The sequence below is a fragment of the Clarias gariepinus genome, chromosome 21, assembly GCF_024256425.1.
Source record: "Clarias gariepinus isolate MV-2021 ecotype Netherlands chromosome 21, CGAR_prim_01v2, whole genome shotgun sequence".
NCBI lineage: Eukaryota > Metazoa > Chordata > Actinopteri > Siluriformes > Clariidae > Clarias > Clarias gariepinus.
Genome location: NC_071120.1, coordinates 20,755,144 through 20,781,832, shown reverse-complemented (window position 1 = coordinate 20,781,832; position 26,689 = coordinate 20,755,144). Strand labels below are relative to the sequence as shown.

The window sequence follows — 26,689 nt, the reverse complement described above, 5'->3', positions numbered from 1 at the left end:
TGCCTCATGCCCTTAGTCTCCTGGGATAGGCTCCAGACACCCTGTATACAGGATCAAGTGTTTTAGAAGATGAGGGACTGAGTGTTTACAACCCAATGTGGTAGTTGAATGTCATCAAACATTTGGTCAAATTTATAGTGTATGATTTCTTTTAATATAACATAGTGAGTGTACATGAACTTGTGTGTGTATAAATATAAGCTATATGTATACTGTACATACACACACATTTAAAGAGAGAGAGAGAAAGAAAATGCACAACATTAATACACACTTCAGGAAAAGAAAAACGTGTGTAAATATTTTAATACTAAATTTATTTCTATACGTTATGTATAAACATCTATAATATACATCTATATACATTCAATATACAATATAATATAGTATCTTTCTTTTCCTGAAAAGAGTATATGGAGAGAGAGAGAGAGAGAGAGAGAGAGAGAGATTTTTTCATAAAGTGCAAAACACGCACTTGTACAGTAAAACTGAAAAAGTTGCCCTAAAACAGGGGACTCTGTTGAATTCAACGTTATCCCCGCCCACACAGGAATGATTCTCGGCCTCCTGATTGGTCGCTCAGGTCCGCCCACGATGATTCGACTCGATGACGTAATGCGCTGTTGTAGAGGGAGACCGTTCGGCTGTGAGTGAGTGGGACGGGCGCGCGGTGCTGCTCACTGTGAGCTAGAAACTCAAGCGATGGAGACCTGATCTGTGTAACACCGCGCTGTGGGATTATAGTTAATACATAACAAAAAAAAAAACAACAACATATAACTCGTCGTTAATGGACTCATGACCGGAGGGCGCTGGTTTCCCAGGGATAGCGGAAGGAACCGGACGATTCTCGGTGCGCTCGCGGACACGTAAGCGACGCGGAAAAAGTTGCGCGCGAGTCGGTTTGTGTTTGTCAGGCTCGCGCGTTTGTTTACCGTCGTTAGCTGCAGTGCTAACGGGCTGGTGTTTGGTCTTTGGCTTGTTTGTTATTCTTGTTAAAGAAGTATATAAATATATAATGGCGGGTTTACAGGCGAAAGTGTTGTACGACTTTGCTTCTGAAAACCCGGGAGAGATCTCGGTGAAGGAGAATGAGATGGTGACTCTGTACAGTGAGCAGGACATAGAGGGCTGGCTGGAGGCACTGAACAGTAACGGGCAGAGAGGACTCATCCCTGCGTCCTACGTCGAGGTCCTGAAGAACGAAATACCTTCCTCCCTTAACAACAACAACATTGCTGTTGATTCGTACCAGGGCTCTCAGAGTGCCAATACTTATGCCAATGCAGCACCTCCATTACAGCAGAGCTACCCAGCAAGCCAAGGGAGCGACGACGACTGGGACGACGACTGGGACGACAGCTCGACGGTGGCTGACGAGCCGGGTGTCACACGTGGAGGTCTCCACGTTTACGAAAACGGGCCGAACACCTACAGGGTGTCCACGTCCTCCATGGCCCGTGGTCCGAACGCTCAGCAAGCCAAGAGTTCGGCTACGGTGGGCAGAAACCTTAACAGGTTCTCTACGTTCGTGAAGTCGGGAGGCGAGGCGTTTGTGCTGGGCGAGGCGTCCGGATTTGTCAAGGACGGCGATAAGATCTGCGTGGTGATCGGGCAGTATGGCCCCGAGTGGCAGGAAAACCCGTACCCTTTTCTGTGCACCATCGACGATCCGACCAAGCAGACGAAATTTAAGGGGATGAAAAGCTACATCTCGTATAAACTAACTCCGACGCACACGCAGAACGCGGTGAACCGTAGGTATAAGCATTTCGACTGGCTCTACGCCAGGTTGGTCGAGAAATTCCCGGTCATTTCAGTTCCACACATCCCCGAGAAGCAGGCCACCGGCCGATTCGAAGAGGATTTCATTTCCAAAAGAAGGAAAGGTCTGATATGGTGGATGAACCACATGACGAGCCACCCGGTGCTGTCCAGGTGTGATGTCTTCCAGCACTTTCTGACGTGCAGCAGTACAGACGAAAAGAGCTGGAAGCAAGGCAAGAGGAAGGCGGAGAAGGACGAGATGGTCGGAGCGAACTTCTTCCTCACGATCAGCACACCTGCGTCCTCTCTCGACTTGCAAGAAGTCGAGAGTAAGACTGACGGGTTTAGAGGCTTCACCAAAAAAATGGACGATAGCGTGATACAGGTGAACGCCACGCTCAACGAGTTTGCAAGGAAACAGATCACTGGATTTAAGAAGGAGTATCAGAAAGTCGGCCAGGCGTTTAAGAGTCTCAGCCAAGCTTTCGAGCTTGACCAGCAGACGTACTCTGCCGGCCTGAACCATGCGCTTGCATACACTGGCGATGCTTACGAAGCCATCGGAGACTACTTTGCAGAACAACCGAAACAGGACGTGGACCCAGTGCTGGATCTCCTTGCACTGTACCAAGGACATCTTGCCAACTACCCTGACATCATCCATGTTCAGAAAGGTATGTAGCGAACACACACACACACATTTTCATATCCTGAAGGGATGAAATTCTTGGACTTGACTAAACCACACTGGGTGTTTGCATGACCCTATTTGTTTGCCTGTAACCCACAAGCGTTGTCTGCTTCTGGTTTCGTTTGATTGCTGAGTCACATGGATTATGTATCTGCTGATGTGACGTGTTTTTTTCCATTGGTAAATACACACTGAGAAAGGACCTTTTGACTGTGTATTTGTGGAACATAATCTACTGTTTACAAAGTATAGCTGTTAGTACTACTGGAGCAGCAGGCACCTGATTAATTAGTTTTACGCAGGTTTAAGAACTCATTATAATGTGTGATTTGAACAAAAATCCCACAGCTATTTTCATTTAAAAAATTACAGCAACTACTTGAATAAAAAAATAAAACACGCACAAAATAGAGATTAATTAAACATTTGATAAAGTTGCATGGTTAAAAAAAAACGACAGTAAAAAACAGAACTATGTTGAATAGTTAAAGAACCATTTCCTTGTTGCACTTGTTGGTGAGACTAATCAGATAAAAACTTCAGTTTGTTAGAGAGCATAAAGATAGGACTTTAATGGATTCGATTGACCCTAGTGCGATGGCCGTGTCAGGGTAAGAAGGGAAACTCATGAAGTGATGCACCCATCATGCATAGCAGTCACTGTAAAAGCCTCTGGGGGCTGTGTTATGATCTGGGGTTTGCTTTTAGGGACAGCTAATTAATCTATATGCTGTATATAAAACAGAAATTTTGTTCATTGTCGACTTATATGTCATAGTGTAAGCATGTCACAGTCATTCCTTACCTAATGGAACAGTAGCCACCGCATACGACAGGTAGAATTAAGAACTTGTAGGACGCTGAATGTTTTACATGACCAGGTTATCATATTAATGGAGTTTAATGTTCATGATGGCACAGGCTCATTTGTGCTGTAACATTTGTGCTGTAATCAAAGCTAAAGTTGACCGAATTAAATCTTGGCATGATTAGAATGAGTTTTTATTATTTATTTATTTTGGGCCAGGCAGTGTATATCTATATGATGATCTTTTTTAAACCCAGCATGTGTAAGTTTAAAACGCAGTTGGATTATGATAATAATTACTAGTCAAATAATACCCTAATGTAAAATGACATTTTACCCTTAGGCTTTCAAGACTGATTTTAAACTAACCACTCATTAATAGAAAATAAAAAAAAGTATGTCCACATAAATTGTTAAGAAAACATATTATGCAAAATATACTTTGTAGTCATTTTTATGTGTGTGTGCGCGTGTGTATGTGTGCGCGTGTCTGTGTTTGTGTATGTATGTATTTGTGTGTGTATGTATGTAAATGTGTGTTTGCATGTGTTTTTGCGTGTTTGCGTGCATGTCTACTCCTGACAGTATGATAAGTGTGTGTTTGAGTGTTTTTGTGTGTGTGTACAAACAAAAAATATGATTAAAAAAACATTTCCTACTTTTTGTTCCTTTTGCTATTTGCGTGTTGACGGCAGTTTAAACAAGCCTATTGTTAGGCTCGGCTGTGGCTCATTAACATGGATACTGAATATGTGCATTTGCAAGAGAAGTTAAATAAGGTGTGAAAAAATGCACACATCTAAGGGGAATTTTAGCTGTGGCATTAACACCCACACTCCTCTCTTTGGGGGGTTGTTAACTTTTTAAAGAAATAGTCAAATATGCGATCTTTGAATGTGGTCATAAAAACGGTCCAATGTCGATGTTATTGCTCTTTACTCAGCTGATTCAAAAGTTTGTCAACTCATCTCTTATCTGATGCTACAAAAGCTGATTGAACTGATAAGACTGCACAGGCCGGGTGACTCGTCTGACACTCCGTTACTGGAGGGTACTGGTTGACACAATGCCGCTATCTGTGTCTGTTTTGGTGCTTTAAATGTTTGTGTGTGCATCTGATTTACACTACCGTTCAAAAGTTTGGGGTCACTTCCTAAATCCAGTTAATGGTGAGATGTGTCTGCTACTTATGCTCTGTAAAGACTTCATAACGCCTCTAATCTGAAGTGCTGTTAATTAGTCATTTTTCAGGCTGATAACTCTAAATGAACTTCTCGTCTGCGGCAAAGGTAGGTTTTGGTCTCGCCCTCCTGGGATGGCCTTCATAAGAGCCAGTTTCATTATGGTGCTTGACGGATTTTGCAAATGCACTTGACAATACTGTTGTTGCAAAAACTATTACAGAAAGGCTGACCTCTGTGTCTTAAAATAACAACTAACTGTTGTTTTTGTTGTTGTTACCTAATTCCAAATGTGCTATTTCATAGTTTTAAAATCCCCAGTATTGTTGTGGAATGTAGAAAATAAATCACTAAACAAAAACAAAGAAATTTGCAAGTGACCCCGAACTTTTGAACAGTAGTGTATATTCAAAGTAAGTTCTGACAATTTATTAGCCCTAGCTATATTCCTCTAGTTGAATTAAACAATTCATTGAACAGCCTTGCATGGGAATCTCGCTTATGTACTTATTATTATTTTGATTCTATTTCTATCTATTTAATTTTTAAACAACCCAATAGCCAAGTTAAAACTCTGACCCAGGCGGGTTGCTTAAGATCAGTGTAAACACACTAAACAGCAACTCACGTTCATGTTCCTTTCCTTTTAATGCATAATCAGCAAGCTTGTGCAAGTCCTTTGTACTAGAGAGGCATCAGTTTCAGATTCCTGGTGTAATGACGTCTTCTCCAATCCAAGGTAGCGATTTGGAATTTTGTTTAGATTTGACTAACAAACCACTAGTTCATGGGGCATTTGCTTTTATCGGAGACGTATGGCTCATGGACAAAACACTATAAACACAGTCGGGCGCTTGGAACGAGCAGTGACTGCATCGCTACAACCGCTGAGAGGCACCAGTGTGATGGCACCAGTAAAGAACTTGCGCTGACTCTGCTGTAACTTAATGAGCTTTTTTTCCCCTGAGCGCTTAGATTGATTGAGCGACTTTAACCTTTCAATCTTGTCACCTTTTACAGCAAGATCATTGTGACTCACACACTCAGGTGAGTGCCTGAGTAATCTCATCCTGTCGCTGAACCTGTGCTAGGGATGAACTCTCCTCTCATGATGATTGTCAACTTTTTTCCTCACACCGAAAGGTTGTATCATTATATAACAGTTTACCTTATGTTCTCTTCGACCAGGTGACATCTGTTAACTTAATGTTCACAAGGTTGTTTTCATGAGGTTAAAAAAAAATTATTATATATACCCCCCCCCCCCCCAACACACACACACGAAGTCTTTTAGGTTTAATTAAAACATGTTGTTTTAAAGTTTCTCTGTTAAGAAAAATGACATGCTCCTGTAAACTTTTATTTCAGCGCCATCAAGTGCTGCACAAAAATATAATTTTTTATATAGCACCTCAAGCCACAAAGGTGTGTAGAGTAACAAAATGATGTGTGGCAATAAGCACATGTGGACTAATTATTGGCCTGGGTGAACAGATTTTCATCTTCAGACTATTAGATAATTATTTGTACTTACCTTGTTAAAAACAAGGGGAAAAAAAGGGTTTATTTTGATACAATGCAAACTTTGATACAATGATTTATTTTTGTTTTATTCTAAATGCAAGCAGTTATTTTCCTTTGAAGCGTTTAAAAACAAATAACAGTTTGGAGGTCGTTTGGTTGTCCGTCATCCCTTTAGCACTAATGTTAGTCGATGAATCTCCTTCACGATCTTCTTCAAAAGGGAAGGAAGTTCTTTTTGAATATGTCATGATTTTAAGCTGTGACTTCTTAGCGTCCTTCAACTTTGCACTTTTTTTTCAAGCATTCACGAAAGACAGGAGTTGCCATCATCTAGCCCATCAAAAAAAAAATTTTTTTTATCAAGGTTATTATTTTATTTATTTATTTATTTTTTACTTAATACTAATACTGTAGTGGTGACTTAAAGGGATAAGGCTCTGGATAACTGATAGAAAGCCAACAGCTGCCACTGTTATTCCCTTGTGCAGGACCCTTTACACTGTCTGCTCCAGGGGTGCTGTATCCTTCCTGACCCTGCGCTCTGACCCCAGTTTCCTAACTGAGATATGTAAAGAAAAGAATTTTGCGTTGCTGTAAACAACATAATGTGTCAAAATAATAATTGAATCTATTTTCAATGTTTTGTATGTTCTAGGGGCAAAAATTATTTTGATTATAAATATCTAGAGAAATAAATTAGGGTTAAACTTAAAACGCAACCTGTATATATAATGATACACGTTATGTATCATAGAAATATCTAGTAGTATTGTGATATATTTTCGCCTTATAACTTTTGTTTAACATCAAAGAGTGTTTGTATGCATTTCATCTTTACACTAGCGCCCCTTTATGTCATTTGTTTAACTCGTTCTTCTATATCCTGTACCAATGTTCATGAACAATGCCAGCTGTAAATCACTTGGGCTCCACCCACAATTTCACACGTAGCACCACTGGTTTTGGCTTACACACCCAAAGGAAACCGCAAAACATCTATTAACAGTAACAAGTCATTAGAGCTGTTCAAAGCAATGCCTGTTAGCTGTTCTTCTGAAGATCGTGCTTGTAATTAATCGGACACTTGTCGATAGAAAACACAGCAACTTGGTTGATATGCGTGTTCTATATTTTGCAACAACTTTGTCTGTCACTTGTCATCTGTCTCGCATTCTAAGTTCCTTATTTTCTAGCTAAACAAGCTGAAGGATGCAGCACGGCCAGTTCCTCTGCTTTTGCGAAGTAAAAGATCCAGATTGCTGTTTCACCACCGTCGTAAATGATCAAGGGCGTGCTCTTAAAAATATAGACTGAAAGGACTGATTTTTTTTTTTATGTCACAATCATAAGCTTGCAAAATGTTGTGTGTTTTGTTTGTATAAAAATATGTAAATGGGGACTTGGTGGTTAGCACTGTCGCCTTGCACCGCCTTGCACCTGGTTCGATTCCTTGCCAGGTTCGAATCCCGCCTCCGCATGCATCGAGTTTGCATGTTCTCCCCATGCTTGGTGGGTTTTCTCCCACAGTCCAAAGACATGCAGATTAGGATAATTGATGTCCCCAAATTGCCTGTAGTGTGTGTGTGTGTGTGGAACCCTTGTACTCCAAGTTTCCTGGGATAGGGTTCAGGCCCCATGTAACCCTGTATACTGGATTAAGCAGTATAGACAATGAGTGAGTGAGAGAGAGAGAGCATTCTGAAGATCTATTATATCTTTAAAAAGTACATTTATAAGTTCTGTCAATTTTTTTACTATAATATAATAAATAACCATAAATAGAAAGTCGGTTAAAATGCCGATCTTCCTCGTCTCTTTCTTGGGCACTGTAGACTGCAGTCTTTGGGGACAGCTATCATATAATGTGAATATTGCTATCAGTTACCTCAGATGTGCACATGATTACTGGTCATGGCTTAGACTGCAGAATGCTTTGTTTATAAAATACATGTGATCATGTATCCAGTATCCTCTCTATAGATCTTAACTTGGGAAACCTGGTGTTCCATCTGTGGTGATCGGTCGTATTGAATCAAGAATTAACAGTATGCTGGAGTCAGACATTTCCATGATGAGTGACAACCATCTCGTTTTTGCATCACAATGCATTGTCACTACAAATAAATTAAAGATCATTTAATAAATATGTAAATATGTTTAGAACAGGGAGACACTGATCACGGAAAGAAGCATTTAATGTTTTTGAGAAAGACTGGACTGGAAAGTCGGATATACAGTATAGGTGGCAATGATGTAACCTACAGAACTGCATCTAGATGCTTAGTGGCAATGAAAGGGATGAGTTGAGAATAAAGAGTGTGTGGGAGTACCGGATAAAGCACACAAAGAGGTCAAGACACCGGACAAGTCAAGACAAGATCAGGAAAGGACGCATTAGACACTTTAAGTAGGCTGATGTGGAAAATCAGATAGGCCTACAGCTGGTGGTAATGTAATCAAGTCAAGTAGACTTTTATTGTCATTTGAAGCATACACAGTGACACGAAGCAATGTTCCTCAAGGACCGAGATGCTACATACAACATAAATTTACAACATAAATTAAACTGTAATAAAACTAAATAGCTAAGATGAGACAGATTGACATTGAGACGAGACATTTGAAATTAACAGAAAACTAGTTCTGTAAAAAAAAAAAAAAAAAAACTATATAAAGTGCACATGCAAACAAGAACGACAAAGTGACATCACTACAACATGACACATTTCAATAGTTGGTGGAGAAACAGTAAACCTATCTTTTAAGTTTTAGTAAAGATAGAAAAGAGTTTTGTGGAAATAAAAAAAGGAATAAAAATTGTGCAAAAGTGCAATTACAGGTTGATTTAGACGGACAGGTTTCGGCAGGAGCAAAGTTGTTGTTGCACCATCTGGATGTGTGTGTCCGAATGCCTCGGTATCTTTTTCCAGATGGCAGGAGGGTGAAGGATGGGTGAGAGGGGTTTTTCCAATCAGCCACAGTGCTGGTGGCTTTGTGGATGTGGCATGTGGTGTAGATGTCTTCGATAGAGGAAAGGGAGACCCAGAAGATCTTCTCGGCTGTTCTCAATACTCGCTGTCGGGTCAAACCTACTGGTCTCCAACCACTATTAAACATTGATTCACGGGTGATGATGTAACCTTTCACAGCCTGAAGAGGGCTTGTGGAGAGCTGATTGGTCGAGTTCTCTCAGAGGGGAGGGATGAGAGGTACTTGTGCGCTCTCACATCAATCACGGCTCTACAGCCACTTATGGGCGTCTGTAAGCTCACAAAAGCAAATAGCGCTGTCCCCAGAGTGTGTTACACTGCGTCCCAACCGTGCGTAAGCAGCCAGTTCAAATAGATGCTTCTAGCAGAAGAAAATAAGCGAGACTTTTCAGGTCTCCTTGACTGGTGGTAGTAGCCTTGATGGGGGAACGCACCGGATGGAAATTGGATTAGAAATTAGGGGCCCGAAAAATCAGGATAAATATGTAATATCATTTTGATTAAAATGTCATTCATAATCAATTTATCAAGTCTCTCATTAGCCTTAGTATGCAGATGCTGCCGCCTTCTTTTTTGTACCTCTTTCCTACCCATGTGTACGCACGTAGCATATTGACCCGCATCATGATAAAACCTCCATTAAACATCGGAAGTCGACATCCTGCATTATCGCACGCAGTTTTTGAGTTTCTTGGAACGCTCGCTTTTCAGTTCACCAGAAAAAGAAAAAAGGCGTTCTGCCTATTTCTCATGCCGATATAAGGAAGTGAGTGGTCCAGCTTGTGACCACAAGATCGTTCTGCGTTTTCAGGAAACTGACTACTTCAACAGATTTTCCAGGTGCTCTTACAAAAGAGGGATGAATGTGCTGAGTAGGGAACACGTGTTTCCTCTCTCTCTCTCTACTCTGATTCACCAGTCTGTTAAAGGTCTTTATTAAACTGTTTCATATGGTGGCTTTACCCTTCTCCTTATGGGGCTTCTGAAGTGGCGCGCAAGTGGTGTATGTTTCGTGTAAATGATTTGAGGTTTATCGCTTTCAGGAGGAGAGCGTTAAAAACCAAAATCTGTTTATAGCAAAGGATACATATTCGGTTCATGATCCTGGCTGATTTCATTTCATTTCTCTAGATATTTTAAAAGGGCAAAAATGAGAATTATTACTGATTGAATCAGAAGCATAGTACAAGAGCAGGTCTCTAAAGGTCTCTCAGAGATGACTTTTGTGAGGGCTTGTGCAAAGACAAAATCTCCATCGCAACTTTACAAGCTTGCATCCTCTCTGTGGTTTAGCGTCGGCCGTCCCGTGTGAGCGCAGCACTTGCAGGTAGGGGTTTTAAATATTACAGTTTGCACAAGCACAGTGCCAGCAAGGTAAATCATCCAACTGCGTGAACAAATTTTGGAACGTAAGGACGAGTACGCTTCATTCATAATGACCACGCCATCGTGTGTTTGAATGTAGAGTCATTCAGAAAAACCATTTCGTCATAGAGTAGACTGTTTCATATATGTTACTGGGAGTCAGATGTGTTTAAAGATGTTAAGTATTAGTTTTACTCTTGTAGTTCTGTTATTCTTCTGTCATAGTCCAGTTCTGTAATCTATTGTCATTTTAAAACTAAATACATATCCATAACACTGTGAACTGCAAGAACTGCAGCACAATATAATGTGGGCTACTTCTTACACATTGCTGTAAATGCACCTCTGATAGTATATAGTTTTTACTTTGATAGATGTAGATTTATACAGTGTTTCCCACACATAGAGTACACTTAAGTATACGCCCAAGTATATATGCAGCCGCCCAGGTATAACTGATCTGATTCGCAGTTGATTAACTAGTAGAGGCACCTGTTCATTCTTATACCGCGAGATCAGTAAACACAGTTTTGCATTGTAAACAAAAAAAAAGATTAATTCAGACATCAAACTGTGTATTTGGGTTTTCTGATATGTTATGTAGAACCGAAGTTATTATTATTTTTAAAACGTGTTACTGGAATATGGATATGGTGTGTGCATATTATTATTATTATTATTATTAACAATTTTAATTAAATTCAATTTAATTTGTATAGCGCTTTTAACAATTGGCATTGTCCCAAAGCAGCTTTACACAATCAAAGAACTATTTAAGTTTGTATGGAATTTGAATGTGTATGAATCAAAATGGTCAGATAGTCCCTGGTGAGCAAGCCGAGGGCGACAGTGGCAAGGAAAAACTCCCTGAGATGGTAGTTGGAAGAAACCTTGAGAGGAACCAGACTCAACAGGAAACCCATCCTTATTTGGGTGAAACAGAAAGCAGGAATTGATCTGCATTCATACTGTGTGTTAGTTGCCAGGCAGTTCAGCATAACAGTTGATGTTAATTGATGTTAATATGGAGTCCAGTTAGTTATTGAAAACTCAGGTAGACTTGTATAAAGTTCCAGTCCTGAACTATTGAACAGTCAAGTCCTCAGAGAAACAGCTGCCAACACCAGTCGAGGCCAGAACCGTCTTCTAGGTAGAAAGAACCATCCCCAGACACCAGACGCATCCCAAAGAGACACACGGGGCATCCATGTGATGAGATCTCCAACCAGAAGCGGGGCACCAGGATGGGTCAGACAGGTCCGGAGGGCAGAGGGAGTCTGGATCACTGGCAGCTCAGGAACGACATGTGTAGCTCGACAGAGAGAGTGAAAGGGGGAGACAGGGGGAGAAAGAGAGGGAGAAAGAGAAGAAGAGGAGAGATGGCAGTTAGGTCTGGTCACAGTCACACAATGTATAATGTGAATGTATATTTACTGTAGCGTGCAAGCAGATACTCTGGCAGGACTAACTATGACAGCATAACTAAAAGGGAGAGCCAGAAGGAAACACAGACATGAGGGCTCCCTGAGATGTAAAGCAACCAATCACCTCACCGTCACTAATTTTAGGTATATGAGTGTTCATATAGAACATATAGTTCATGGGGAGTTGGAGTTAGTTGGTTGGATTGCTGAAATGTAAAATTAATAAAAATATCAAATAAATAAAGTTGTGTTTAAGGTCATGTCATATGTATTTGTTGTATGTAGTAGACCGGAATGTTCCCCTGGCGACCACTGCAAGTATGTTTCATGCCTGTGGAAAACACTGATGTAGATGTATATGTAAAGATAGGTCCCCAATTTAGTCCCCAATCAGCAACAGCTACCAACCAGGGATCTCACGCATTGGTAGGAACGCATTTTGAGAAAAGCGGTATATTACCCTTTTTACTTGCCTCAGCTCATAGATGCATGTGTTTGGCCTTAGTCACTAAGAGAGTGTGAGAATGCCCCCTGTCCCTCCTGAGAGAGTTGCGGCCTATCTGCTCCAGCGGGTAGCAGAGAATTGTCCGGGAATTAAACTTGTGATGTCAGGATGATCTTGGCGAACACATTTCTGTTCCTCCCCTTGAGAGCCTATATTTTTATCTTTCTTTTTTGTTTGTTTCAATAGTTGATACTTTATCTAATTTTATCGTGATGTCTTAGACTTTTTTTGTCTCAGACTTTCTATTTAAAAAGTGTATACAATAGTGAGATGTACAAGGCTTTCTGTTTTTTGTTTTTTAATTATCCAATTTTAGCCAATTTTTTATTTTAATGGTCTATATTATAGTCTACAGAATATAAGCCTTTAGACTTCCTGTGGATGTCATGTTTTTACAAGATGGGTGTAAATATCAGATCGATCAGTTTTTTTGTTTTAAACTTTTTATTTTTTTATTTTAGCACTTCCTGTTTATTTAATAAGTCTCTAGCTGTCTACAACAGCCCAAGCTTTAGTCTTCTACCTAATCTTTACATGACGCGTCTATAACCGTCTTGTCAGCTATATTCTCCAGACTTAAACGTCTTTTAATGTTCTATTTTAGCACCTATTTTATTTGTTGAGACTATAAATGTCTTATCCATATCAGCTTAAATGTACCAGCCTTTAGTCATGTCTGACTTAGTGGTTAGCAACGTCGTCTTGCACCGTTAGGGTCCGGGTTCAATTTCTGCATTGGGTCTGTGAGCGTAGAGTTTGCATGTTCTCCTCGTGCTTGGCCGGTTCTCCTGTTTCCTCTGACAGTCCAAAGAAATGCAGATTAGGCTTTCCAAATTACCTGCAATGTGTGAATGAGCGTGTGAGGTTTTACTACAGTCGTAAAAAAATTTGAATAAATACAATGGCTATCACCATTGGCCTCCACGGTCCCAAGTTGGACTACAGAGGTTCCTAAATGGATGTATGGATGGATGGCTAACTATATTATCGCAGGCTTTAGACTTATTGTTGATGACTTTTTAGAGCCTTTTTTTTTTTTAATTTGAGTCGGGTGCACTAAGAGCGCGTAGCCTTTAGATTTTTTTGAATGTGCTAAACTTTGCTCAGCCAAATTGGCAAGGAAATGATGTTACTGAGACATCGGTGAAAAGTAGAGGTGAGAAATACTCGCTTCTGTCGTCTCCTCTATAGAATTTATTTTTAGTTCTTTTAGTGTTTTTACACAAAGCTTTAAACACATGCACAGTCTCAAGGCAAATAAACGTAAGAAAATGTAACTCTTAAAGATAAAAATCTACCTTCCAGGCGCTTTTTTTTTTTTTTTTATCCATAGGTATCTGTAATGAAAAGACTGCTGTTGCCAGAGTTTTTTTTTTTTTGGGGTGGGAAACAGTGGGGGTGGGAATGGGTGATTGAGGAATGTCCTGAAATGTTTTCCTTCAGCGAGAAAGGAAGTTGAACATCTGTGTCACTAAATTCTTTTTGTGCTCTGCTACGTGACACTGCACAAAATGAAACATGTCTGTACAACACACAACTGAACGACTGAAGAGACGATGTTAAAATAACGTTGTTTGTACAACGAAGAACTGTGTAATGAAATCAGGTGTTACGTTCTGTCTAGTGAAAAAAAAAAATTCTCATTACACACGAGTGCAACATGCCTTATTAATTAAAATACCATAAGATCGGGGAGCACTTGATTCTGATTGGTTCAGAAGTTGTTCTTTGAGAATAGTTCTAGTATACAGTATATAGATTTGAATATAGTCAAGGATTTTCTCTTACTGTAGTGTTTTCTTTAGCACACATTTTAACTTGTTTCACAGATTTAACATGGCTCTAGATTGATTAAAAATTAGGGTGAACTTTGGGAAAGTTTAGAAAATCTTATGTTCTCTGTCACCTTTTTATCATAATATTAGTGCCACATATAAGAGCATCAAGTTTTTGTTTATTTGTATATATAAAGTAATTTATTATAATGGAAAAATACAAACCACATGTCTCTTCACACACCTCTACTGACCAAATGTTAATTCTTTTTTAGAGGATAGATAAATAGATAGATGTATACATTGTTGATCCTGAAGAAAATTTCCAAATACTAGTAAAGCAGGACACCAGTACTGTCAAAGTGGGACTTTGTCAATGCTTTGTCTTGGATCTCTGAAATAAATATCTATTCACACATTTAATTGGAGGAAGGATTGGCATCCCGTCTAGTCCCCTGGGATAGACTCCAGGCCTCCCCTGACCCTGTACAGAACCAGCGGTATGTAGACTAAGTGAGAATGGGAGCAACTAAAGACAGAAATACAGAGGTCTGAGTACGGGCCTGATGTAAAAGCATATCAATGGGTGTGTCCAAATTCCCTAGGGACTTTCCTGAAGTGACGCTCCAGAACACACTTTATTATGCTGTGTTGGTCAATGCAGAAAAAAGCTACACAATAAGCTAGGAAAAACTGCACGCCCCCCACCCTTTTTATATTCATCACATCATGGAAGGATTGACTTTTTTCATTCAGTGTGAACTGATGATAAACTTGTGTTAGCTCATATTTTAAGTACTTCCCACTTTAAACAAATGATGCGCTACTACATTCAGTCTGAAGACTGGTGCAGGTATTGTACTGTTTGTTGTCTTTTTCTCAGTGTTCAGGTCATGTTTTATCGTAGAACATTCCGCTACCCATACATACACCCCCCACCCCCACCCCCCAAAATCACATCATCAGCGAATGTTTTATTGGCCAATAAAGTGTTCTGCATCAGATCCTAAGCAGGGCCTTCCCCTTTCCGTGCTGTTCTCTTCTCTTCCCTTCGTTCTGATAACGATGATCTTTGTCAAAATCTGTACACAGGATGTTGTTTCAGAACTGTCCAGGCTCTTTTTTTTTTCAACATCAAACACCAATCTGGTCTTCCTGTTTTTCGAGGCTTACCAAGGTTTTACATCTTGTGGTAAACCACTCTATATTAATACCCTTGCTAAGGGGTTCTTTTAGTGGTTGACATTTGATACAGGTACTGTACGCCTACCACCTGGAGGGGGTTTGTGATTTGGCAAACAAATTTTGAGGGTGTTTTTATTCATCAGGGGGGGGAAGTTCTGTTAATCAACACAGTTAACTTTCTAGGCAAAAAAAAAAACCTTTTTTTTTCAGAAATTAAGTGCTGCTCTTAATTTGTTTACAGTTAATAATATTTAAATAGTGATTTATTCATAACTGCTTTACTTCTTTCTTTTTTTTCTCATCCTGTTCCTCTGTAGAGAAATTAAATTTAGAAAGGGCTTGTTTAGAAATCAGATTTTCTTTCTACGTATTTCTGCCTTTATTTCATTTTAAAAACAGAATGTGCTCTTTTAAATGTTAATTAAGTCACTACTGGCTGGTAATGTAAACAAAGCCAGTTAACCTCATTAATGCACATTAGCATTAATTTCATTGTTATGGCAGAAATGACCTTAAAACATAGGCTAAGTTCAACAGAAAAACCTTTAACCCAATTAAACATGTTGTTTTTTTTTTCTTCTTCTTTTTTCTTTTTTTAATTCTGATTATGGGCTGAGTAGATGACACATGGACTACAAAACCTCATCCGGTTGTGAAAAGAGTGTTTATTAAAGCGGCATTACTCACTAGAGAAAAGGTAGAAAATTGATTGAGTTATATATCGCGATTCTTTTGTCTGGCACTTCATGTATTTTCACACTGACTCCAAATATATATATATATATATATATATATATATATATATATAATTTTTTATTTTTTTTTGGAGTCAGTGTTGGGGGTGGGATTCTTCCCCTATTATTTTCCCCCTAATTTAGTCGTATCCAATTCCTCCCCGTCACTAGGGGGCTTCACATTTAGGCTCCTACTACCACCACTCACTCAATTTTTTAAATTAATGAAAGTTTTACAGGTTGCACGCTGTAAACTATTCACAGATTGTGGTCTGAGCAAATTATTTCTGTGTTTAAAATTGTAACACAATCTAAATAATAATAGCTATCATAATATCTAATGGGAATTTTGTATAACATTGTCTAACTGACAGAATCGCAATACATTTCGTATTGAAAACTAGAAATCGTGATGATGTTGTATCAATCGGTCCTCTGTGATTCACATCCCTTCAAGGCTGCCATGATCAGCTCCTGGGAAAATATGGAAGAGTTTGCTCATTCCGTATGTAAGCTGTGAAAGTGACAAATCAATAACCTTCTCCTCCTCCACACGCTCCCTTAAGAGACCATAATGTCCATCGGCTGGTGACACACAGAGTATTCAGCTGCTAGAGTTTCTCTTTAAGTGCTGTTGCAAGAGAGGCTACGTCGTTCATTTCGAACATTTTTGTGGCCAGTGTGCTACTTTGTTTATTGCCTGTCAGTCTGTAGTGAGAACTCTTTGTGCCGCTTAAGTAGAAACTACTTCCTTTCCTCAAGCATGTCAACAGAGCTCGTTTTCACACAGCCACCATGTTGCCTGCTTGAATGCTGATGGTACTAAAATGCTTTAGACTTACTGCTTTGGGCTTGTAAGAGAGACAGGATGAACTGTCAGCAATGCTTATTCCTCATTCACATTTTGTCTGGAAATGTCTTTAAAAAAAAGTTGTTGTTTTTTGTCGTGTTGACTTTTTTTTTTTTTTTACTTGCTCGTATTTAGTAGCTATAGAAACATACAAAGCTTGTTTAAAAATGTGTCCTATCCTGCTATGTGGTTTTTACAGAGAGTGTCTAATATTTGCTCTTTGTTTTCTTTTTAAAGCAGAATTTGGATTCACAACCAGATAACCAACAGTATCACTCTAGCATTAAACACAAGGCTATTACTTGCTTTTAAGGCTAGCTATCTTATTTCCTGAAATAGTTTATTTTTTCCTGGCTGACTTGGGAAGGTTACACTTCATATCATCTCACATAACATAACCTACTTTTTATTCTGTAGCAACAAAGTTTGTTCACCAAAACCACCCAGTTTTTGCCAACTTTTTGCGTCATCACACCGGTTAAACCCATTTGCTTTTCCGCTCCGTTGCTCCTCATGGTGCAATTATTGATTCACATGCAAAAAACCTGTAACACAGGAGCATTTAAACATACAGCTTAGTAAAGCCGTGACCAGACAGCACGGATCACAACCTAAGACAAGACAGCTGTTATGTTTTGTCAATGATGCAAACTACACAGAAAGACTACTCTGAAAACGATTTCTCTTTTCAGAAAAAAGCTATGGGATGTTTGTAAGGGATTTGTCAAAGTTTATTTTGTTTGCAAATGTATTTAATCGACCAAGAAAAAAAGATTGATCTTCTGGCTAGAAAGATAAATTAACATCCTTTAGGATAATGCGGAAAGTCAAAGAAGCTTCAGAAATGCTGAGAAATAAATTGTGTTTTTCCTGACCTTCTACCAAATGCTCGCGAGCTCCTATGCAGCAATATCTCTGGTGTTGAAATAACACCTCTAGTGCTTATACATGACGCAGATTAAGTCAATCCGGTCTTCTTTTTTATGCTTTAAATCCATGTTTCGTTCTTCATGACTGGATTGATTTGCTGATGACAGTAAATATTTTTTATGTAAGTGTCTTCAGAGGACACAAGATACACTATATTGCCAAACGTCTTCACTTGCCCGCCTTCACATGCATATGAACTTGAGTAACATCCCATTCTTAATCTATGCGGTTTAACATGATGTTGGTCCACCCTTTACAGCTAAAGCAGCTTCAACTCTTCTGGGAAGGCTTTCTACAACGGTTAGAAGTGTGTTTATGGGAATTTTTGACCGTTCTTCCAGAAGCACATTTGTAAGGTCCGACACTGATGTTGGGTGAGAAGACCTGGTTCGCAGTCTTCACTTTAATTCATCACAAAGGTGTTCTATCGGGTTGAGGCCAGGACTCGAGTTCTTCCACACCAAACTCGCTCATTCATATTTTTAAGGACTTTGCTTTGTGCACTGGTGCGCAGTTATGTTGGAACTGGTGTGTTTTTTTTTCCATGTATATGGCTTGGCCCCTTACTTCCAGTGAAAGGAACTATAAATGCTTCAGTGTACCAAGATGTTTTGGACAATTTGGCCCCCTCCTGTTCAAATATGACTGCACCATATTATACCAGTGCACAAAGCAAGGTCCATAAAGACAAGCGAGTTTGGTGTGGAGGAACTTGACTTGAACTTGAGCGGAGACAGGCCTTCTCCCGTCTGACCTTTGGAAGAATGGTCAAAAATTCCCATAACGCACTCCAAAACAAGCAAATATTTTGGCAATATAGTTTATATACAGATTTGCTCTACTCTCACGAGCCTGTGCATCATGCTCCATGTGTATACGCTTCTTAATAACATGTTTCAGTATGTTTTTCCCTTCAATAGTGGTGTTCTGCTCTGAACTTCTTTGTGCTGTCTGAGCTGAGAACATTGCTTTCTTTTACTTCCTTCCATGAACCCGTTAATGCAGGTTCAGTCTTAACAAGAAACCAAAGAGCTGGCATACAAGTTAGTCGTTAAAATGTTTGATAATATTACATGTTAAATAAACTCTCAAGTTTGTTTCTTTTTTCCTGGAAGGTCATGTCCTGTATGTGTATTTAATGTGTCTTGAAGAAGGACAAACATGAAACTGGAGCACTGTACAGTTTCTTTTTTTACTGAATCTAGTACTGGGATTGTGACACCGAGCTCTAGGGCATATGTAAATATTTCAGTGTTTGCCAGATGCCCATAGTTAGTCAAATCTTGTTCGTATTCTCATGACGTATGGTTTCACATTGACAGTTTCCATTCCGACACACTATTATTCTGATGTCAAGTTTTTTTTATTTTTTTTATCTTAAGTCACACTCACTTTTATCAAAACTCTAATTGTAGACATGATGATAAAGACTTTATCAGCTGGATAACCCAAGCCAGCTAGAACCGGGTTTTCAAGCAGTTCCTGGAGCAGTGCACGTTTTAATGTGTCCCTCGAAGGAGTTAGTCAAATTGATTAGGTTAGGGAAGTCGTGCTGAACCGGTAAAAATGTTCAGTTCTTAGTTCAAGGCTACTCGGTTCAAGGAAACGTTGCACTCGTGAAGCTTATTTTAGTTCATTCACACATCTTGCTCTCAAATGCTGCATAACAGATTTTTCATCTTTATGTGCAAATCATGCACAGTTTAAAAAAAAAAAAAAACACCAGATTCTTGACTTGACTTCTCAAACATTTTTTCTCTCTGCACTGATCTTATTTGTCATAATGTGCAATCTGGTGAACATCAGCAGGAACAAAACACCACTAATGAATTTTTGTCTTGAGCTATTAAATTACTGCACTTGGTCCTGGAAGGCGGGGGAAACCTGTATTCTGCTGTAATGGGTTTGTTTCGTGACTTTTATGTAAATTGATCATGCATAAATATGCATTATACATTGTGTGCATGCAGTTATAATTAGAAGCATTCTGCAAGAAAGTGTGGGTGAAAAAATTTGTTAAACAAGAATAGAGAGACTAATAGCTGGCTGTGAAGCAGTGATATCCTGTTATCAAGTATTGCCCTGATGGTTAGGGTGTCTAAAATGTTTTTGCACTGTAGATTATTTATTTATTTATTTATTTATTTCATCCAGTGTAATGCAATCAGACATTAAAGTGTGCAGAAGATGTGCTTACTACTTTTCATGGCAACAGTAAATAAGATATGTTAGGTCAAGGGTGCCAAAACCTTTTTCAGTCATAGCGTGACATAAGTATAAAATTGTTTTTAAAAAAAAAATTATGAAAACATCCTTCAGGTTTGAAGAGAAACATACAGTATGATGTTCCTATGAAAGATGATAAATGATGGATGAGGAAACATGTAAACAAAAGATAAACAAAGCAAAAATTTGATAAATAAAGCTAATCTCATGCATTATTAAAAGACCAGAGCTGCTTTGGAAACTTTTTGCACATCTTTTTAAATTAAATGTCAACATTGTGTCTTTTAATAGTCATTTGTAGTTTATAGTCAAGCGTCAGAAGTGATCTTTCTACTTTGAGTGGGAAATTTGTTATTTATTCAATCTGCTGTATCTACATCTTTAGTTTGTACAGGTTTATTTACAGAGGTGAGTCCCAAATTATCAGCACTGTGTTTTTTTTTTTTTTAAATCAACTTTTAGAGATGTCGAATATGGTGGAACCTTGGATTACGAGCATAATTCTTTCCGGAAGCAGGCTCTTATTACAAAATACTTATAAACCAAAGCATATTTTCCCATAAGAAATAATGAAAACTCTAATTATTTATTCCACAAATTAATATTCACTTTACCTTAATAAAAAAAATAAAATAAATCCAGACAGATAAATGTTTCCGCTTATGCATGCAGACGCTGTGTGTGTTGCGTGTGCGTACGTGTGAGAAGCTAATGTAAGAGAGACTTTTACTTTCAGCCCCTCTTGTCTCCCCCTTCTCATCTTACACAGTAAACGGTTATTTTTTCTTATTTGAATTTCACACTAACACACACATACACAGACGTTAACAGAAAGACTGTTTTGTCGGAAAAATTTGCAAGAAACATCGCTAATGACACTTGTGTGAGCGCATACTAATGGAATCACTGCTGGAAAGTAAAACAAACAAATGAACCTGCACCTGAACCCAGTAGGGGAGACGATTACCCACAATTACGCAGCGCAAGAGAGAGAAAAAAACCATTGGCTCAGTTGTGATCACGTGATGCTCGGCATCAAAACAAGAAGCGCATGCGTGATACATGATACTTGGTACTCGTAAACCAAGACTTGCTTGCTTTTCAAGTCAAAATTAGAAATCTTTGCTTGTCTTGCAAAACGCTCGCAAACTTCATTTTTTTTTAATAATCTCCTTCCTTTTCAATACACTTTGTTCGTCTGACAACAAGCTTTATTTTTTCCTGGCCAAAAAATGTTTTAGGCTGAGCCGCGAGCCACAAATACACTGTTGTCTTCAGTTCTTCATCAGAAGTGAATCTTCGTTGTCGTAGGGCTGCTCTTAGGAGACAAAACAAGTGAAAGTCAGATGGAGCGAGGTCAGGCCTATAAGTAGGATGCTTTATCACCTCAAAACTTACTGTCTTCTGCGTTTAATCCGAAGTTTAGGCTTCAGCACTTCACATCTCACAATTAGCATCACACAATTAGCATTTAACTGTAATTGTTAAAACTTTTTCCTGATAATGTTCCAATACTCGCCCCCAGTAATGAGAATCCCAGGAAACTGATGGTTGACTTTCGAACTTTCTCTTGGCCGATGGTTGAGGATGTTTCCGTTCCATACTCTAATGTTTACTTTCTTACTCGTAGTGATTAATCCATGTCTTGTCACTAGTAATGATTCTCTATAATAAAATATCCACCTTCCTTAGAGTACCGGTCCAAATTCTGTTCAGAAATATCCAAACACTTTCTCTATACTGTGAACAAAGTCTTATGGCACCAGGTAAACCCTCAGACTACAAAAAACTAAACACTGCACGCTTCTCTTCTTTTGTGCAAATCACAAGCGGGGGCATCCATTTTTTTTCTCGCACCTCAAGTACAAATAAACTGATGTAACACTTTCACACCTGCACAGCAATGACTGGAGAGACAGAAGCCTTGAGTGGAAAGTTATGAGAAAAAAAGGGCAACAAAAGTTTGAAAGTAACCGGAGTGCGGATAATTTTTGTGTAAATTAAATGTGCTGACGAAACAACAGAAAAAGCTTTGTATGTGATTTTTAGTGGTGTATTAAATCATTAGAAGGATTGTTTTAAAATAAAAGTGCTTAAAAAATTATAAAAATGAATAATTGTAGGCTTGCATGTTTGTTATATACATTACATTATATTTTATTATGGCTCAAATGCAGTATTATATAGTGTTTTTTAGTTGTAAACTACCCACAGGCACAACCATAAAAACAGCACAGATTACATAAGATCTAAATGCAAACACTGCTTTAGAGTTGTTGTTTTTTTGTAATGAAATGAGTGATTTCAAAACGTATGTAGTTTCGGTTATTGGGAAATGCACTAGCGTTCAGTAACATGTAAGCAGTTGAGGGAAGAAAAAAAAACGACGTCACTATGTACTGGCTGTGCAACTACTTCCCACTGAAATTTACTTTCAGTGATCAAAGGCTCTAATATGTGTACACACACATTAGGGTTGGGTCAATAGACGATGCCATCGTCCATTACCGATGGCCGATAGACATCACGATGCTGAGCCGGCTTCGCGATCCTCCATGCCGTGCCGCAGCAACAACCAGCTCGGGAAAAACACACACTTAATCACACTATAATGAAATGCATGCTTTCAATTTCCGCATCTTTACTTATTTTATTATTATTATGAGGAAATAATAACAAGGAGGTTGTTAGCGATCACAATACAAGTTACAGTGAACTTCAAACGAATTACATGAACTAGTTTGTTTACATTAATAAATGAGGCATACAAAAACAGCAGAAAAAAATCTGAATAATTTTAATTAAATAAACTACACCAAATATGCCTTTTTTATGGTTTTACCATAACGAACAGAGCTTGGAACAAAAAACAAGTTTAAATATGAAGGTTTCTGGACGGAAATACTAACATGTTCACCTTTTCTGGTTTTAATGAGCTGCGAAGTGGATTAACAACATTACCCGCTGTGCTGAACACATGTTCAGACGGAGCACTGGTTCAGTTGTGCGTGATGACTCTGGCAATGAGCTGTATCCTGCTGGATGGTGAACGTGCAAATGGTCATGTAAATTTGTCGTTAGTCTTTTGCGTGGACAACTTTACCGCAAATCCTACACACCACTTTAGACGTATCTCGGGGCTGTCCACTTTCATTAGTTCTAAAACCAAAGTATTGCACCTTTTTTACCAACCATGTTTGTCGACGCTATTATAACGGCACAGATCACTGTGCCTATTCATGCCAGAGTCCCACGGAAAAAGTGATTGACGGGTGGTAATTTGTGTGTAATTTATCTTTATTTATTTATGGTTTGGTTATGGGTAAAACAAAGACCATGCAAGGCAGGTAGTAGAAGCACATTAGACGTTGTACGATGCCAAATTGGTCGACATCGCCCAACGCTAACACACATACAGTTGAAGTATTTTGTCAGTGATTATATCACTAGTTTTAAGGACACATCACTATAATTATATTAACATTTAACATTTATTTTACATTAACTGTACTCATTTGAACAGTGTTTCAGACTTTTATTCTAATTGAAGCTGAGTTGTCTACGTAACTAGCAATAACTGCAACAATTCAGCGGTTACAGTTTACTGGACCTTTTAATGCAGGGTTAACACAATATAATCTGCGGTGGCAGCAAAAGTGCCTGGAAATATACAAATCGCTTCACATTAACCATATTTCTTAATTACAGGTAGTCCCCGACTTACGAACATTCGATTTACGAATTTATACACATATATATTTTCTACTTCCAGTTCAGTCACGAAAGCTCACATGCTCACAAAAACATAGACGCTGCAGTGCACCAGATGCCAATATTTACAATTATAAACAATATTTTCAGTGTGCAAGTGAATGTATAAAATGTCTAAAGTCCGGTATACTGTATGTGTGAGACAATCCAGAGTTCACAGTCCGATAAACTCAGTGGAAAAGATTCATTTCACTTCAATTTGTTTATTGTTATTTTTTCTTAGTCATGTTTTGTTTTGTTTTTTTGGCCAAATGATGGCAGTATGGAGAAAGGGGACATAGATTTAGTCAAGTGGACTAGTATGCTTTAAATTGTATATTTGTGTCAAAGGTGTACAAAGACTTTGTCGGACTTGGGAACAAATCTGACTTGCGAACGTACTCCCAGAACAGAATGTGTTCATAAGTTAGTGACTATTTCTGTGTGTGTTTGTGTGTGTGTATTGTTATTTTTTGTTTGTTTGTTTTTTGCATTATTTTAATTTCCAACCCCTTGCTGTGTTCCCACAGGTGCTTTGACCAAGGTGAAGGAGAGCCAGAAACACGTGGAGGAGGGTAAAATGGAGCGGCAGCAGGCCGACGGCATCGCGGAGCGCTGCAACATCATCTCGTTTGCCACGCTAGCCGAAATCCAGCACTTCCACCAGATCCGCGTGCGCGACTTCAAGGCCCAAATGCAGCACTACCTGCAGCAGCAGATCAGCTTCTTCCAGAAAGTCACAGTTAAGCTGGAGGACGCGCTCAAGCAGTACGACAACGTCTAAATCCACCACAAACCCTTCATCTTCATTTTCCCAGGAGGAAGGTGAATGTTAGCCAGCCTCTAGTTTAGCAATACGCTAAAAAAAATGAGAAAACATTTTATTTTATTATTATTATTATTTTTTAATCTACACGATGAATGTCTTGTCGCCGCAGAGCAGGGCTGATTAAAGCGTACAGGGGGAAATCATGTGACGAGATATCGTTAACTCTCTCTAGGAGAGGTAATGATTTCCAGATAAAAGGGAAGGGAAGACTTGTTTTTTTTTTTAACAGCTAGGAGATTAGATTACAGCTCTGTGGAACTAATAGCACTGAGGGGCAATAAGCATTCCAGATTGTGGAAAGCACAATTTCTGCTTTACTAACACAGCAGTTTATTTACACGGAAAATCTGATTATAAATCGCAGTGCGCTCCTGCACTCCTTCATGCCAACCTTCAGAAGTGAGCTTATTTTCGAAATGTTTACAGAGATCTGATGAGTAGCTGTCTTCACTTTGCCGTGCCTTCTCAACCCTGTCTCTTGTAATATTTTTTAATTCCTTTTTAAAAAAATAAATAAATAATAATAAAAAAAAAACATTACATACATTATATATTGTACTTATTCTTAGATGTTTTATAAGGCCTTTATTTTTTTGGACCTTGCTGCTAAAGTAAAAAAATGTTGGTTGTGTGGGTCGTGTTCCATTACGAGAAGACGTGGGAACAGAATGTCCTAATTTGGCTCTGGGAGTGATTTTATTATTTTATGTTTTCCCATGATGTTTTCAGTAACACTCCAGAAAACCGGATTAAAAGAAAACAGTTGTGCCCTGGGTTGATCGCCTCAATCATTTGGTAATAGATATGAAAATATTCCCATGACACGTGGATCAGGGATTTACTGTAAATAAAGTGATTAACAGCCTAACCACGTGGCTCACTCAGGACTTCACTTCTGTCGTGTATTATCACGGACACTTCCTACGGACCGGACGTGCAACCCCATGGAGGACTAAGGATCGATTTTATTTCATCCTGAATGTTTTTTTTTAACATCGTGTTTAAGAAAACAGCTTGAAAAAAAATTTTCACTTTTTTTTTCTTCAAAAATAAACCCTGCACATAACTTATCCCTGTGATGTCGTTTTTGTTTGTGTTTGTTATTCAGGAATCATCCAATGATTGTCTTGAAATCAGCCCAGCATTGTCTTTTAATCGTCAGAAAGGTTCAGCGGCTTCCGTTATCCTCTGCAGAGTGCACTGCATTTTTGTCTACACACAGATATTTAGTGCTATTAAACTTTAAGCAGTGTGTGTCAAGTCATTAAAAGTAAAAGAAAAGCAAAATATCAATTCCTTCTGAAGCTGAATCTGATTTATTTTTAAATCCTGTTTGGATTCCGCTGGCTGTAACAACGCTTTGCTACACAAACAAGGCCGCTTTTCTGTCGAGGCTTTCAATTCAACGCCAGATGCTGAGCAAGGGTTTGTGAAATGTTTTTTCCTGTTTCTTAAGGAACTGCAGATGGGCTTTTGTTTGCTCTACTACATTTTCACTAATAACCTGCCTTGTTTCTTTGAATTTCTTTGTCTTTTTGAACATCTCGTCTCAGTTTGGTGCACTGTTGCTTGTTGACAAGATTCTTTGCCGAGCTGAATGTACAGTACAAGCCTGTTGTTTTGGTCTTTGCATAGATGTCAAGGTGAGGTGTTCACATAGAAATTTTATCATTTATAATAATGTTTTATTAAAAACTCGAATACATGGTGCACTTTTAAAATAGTAGACAGCCAACAAACAGCAAAATTGCGTTTAAATGTATCGCACTGTGTGCATGTTTACTTTTATGGCATTTAGCGGACACCCTTATCCAGAGCCACTTACAGTACATTTATATATCAGGTCTATCCGGAAAATATACAGCCTTATAATCACTGAATTACATGTAATAAACTTCTAATTACCCTTTTTCTAGTCCTCACACTGTTAGTTGCCAGGCTTTATTAATTGCAACCCGTACATGTTTGACATTCTCAGGTGTTTGGCTTGTTGTAGGATCACTTGTACATTTTCAACAGGTTCTTGACCATCTTTGAAGCGTTTGTGCCACATACTTATTGGCGCTGCACCATTGCTTTGTTTCCCGAAGCCTTCCAAATCATTTGAATAGTTAAAGCGGAGGAATGTCCAACCCTAATGCAAGATTTGTTGCTC

The 26,689-nt window shown here is 38.7% G+C and overlaps 1 protein-coding gene across 1 annotated transcript; it reads left to right on the top strand.

The window, feature by feature from the left end:
- The first annotated feature begins 643 nt into the window (after positions 1-643).
- On the top strand, positions 644-25,604 carry snx18a (sorting nexin 18a). Its single transcript, XM_053481478.1, has 2 exons — positions 644-2,441; positions 24,236-25,604. The coding sequence occupies exons 1-2, from the start codon at positions 1,019-1,021 to the stop codon at positions 24,487-24,489; spliced, it is 1,677 nt and encodes a 558-aa protein (XP_053337453.1). The 5' UTR covers positions 644-1,018; the 3' UTR covers positions 24,490-25,604.
- Positions 25,605-26,689: the final 1,085 nt, after the last annotated feature.

What these genes read in the sequence shown, in the direction of transcription:
- snx18a (XM_053481478.1), top strand. Translation starts at nt 1,019, where the DNA reads ATGGCGGGTTTACAGGCGAAAGTGTTGTACGACTTTGCTTCTGAAAAC. An exon ending in CATCATCCATGTTCAGAAAG is followed by an intron (nt 2,442 to 24,235) that starts GTATGTAGCGAA and finishes GTGTTCCCACAG; the next exon opens with GTGCTTTGACCAAGGTGAAG.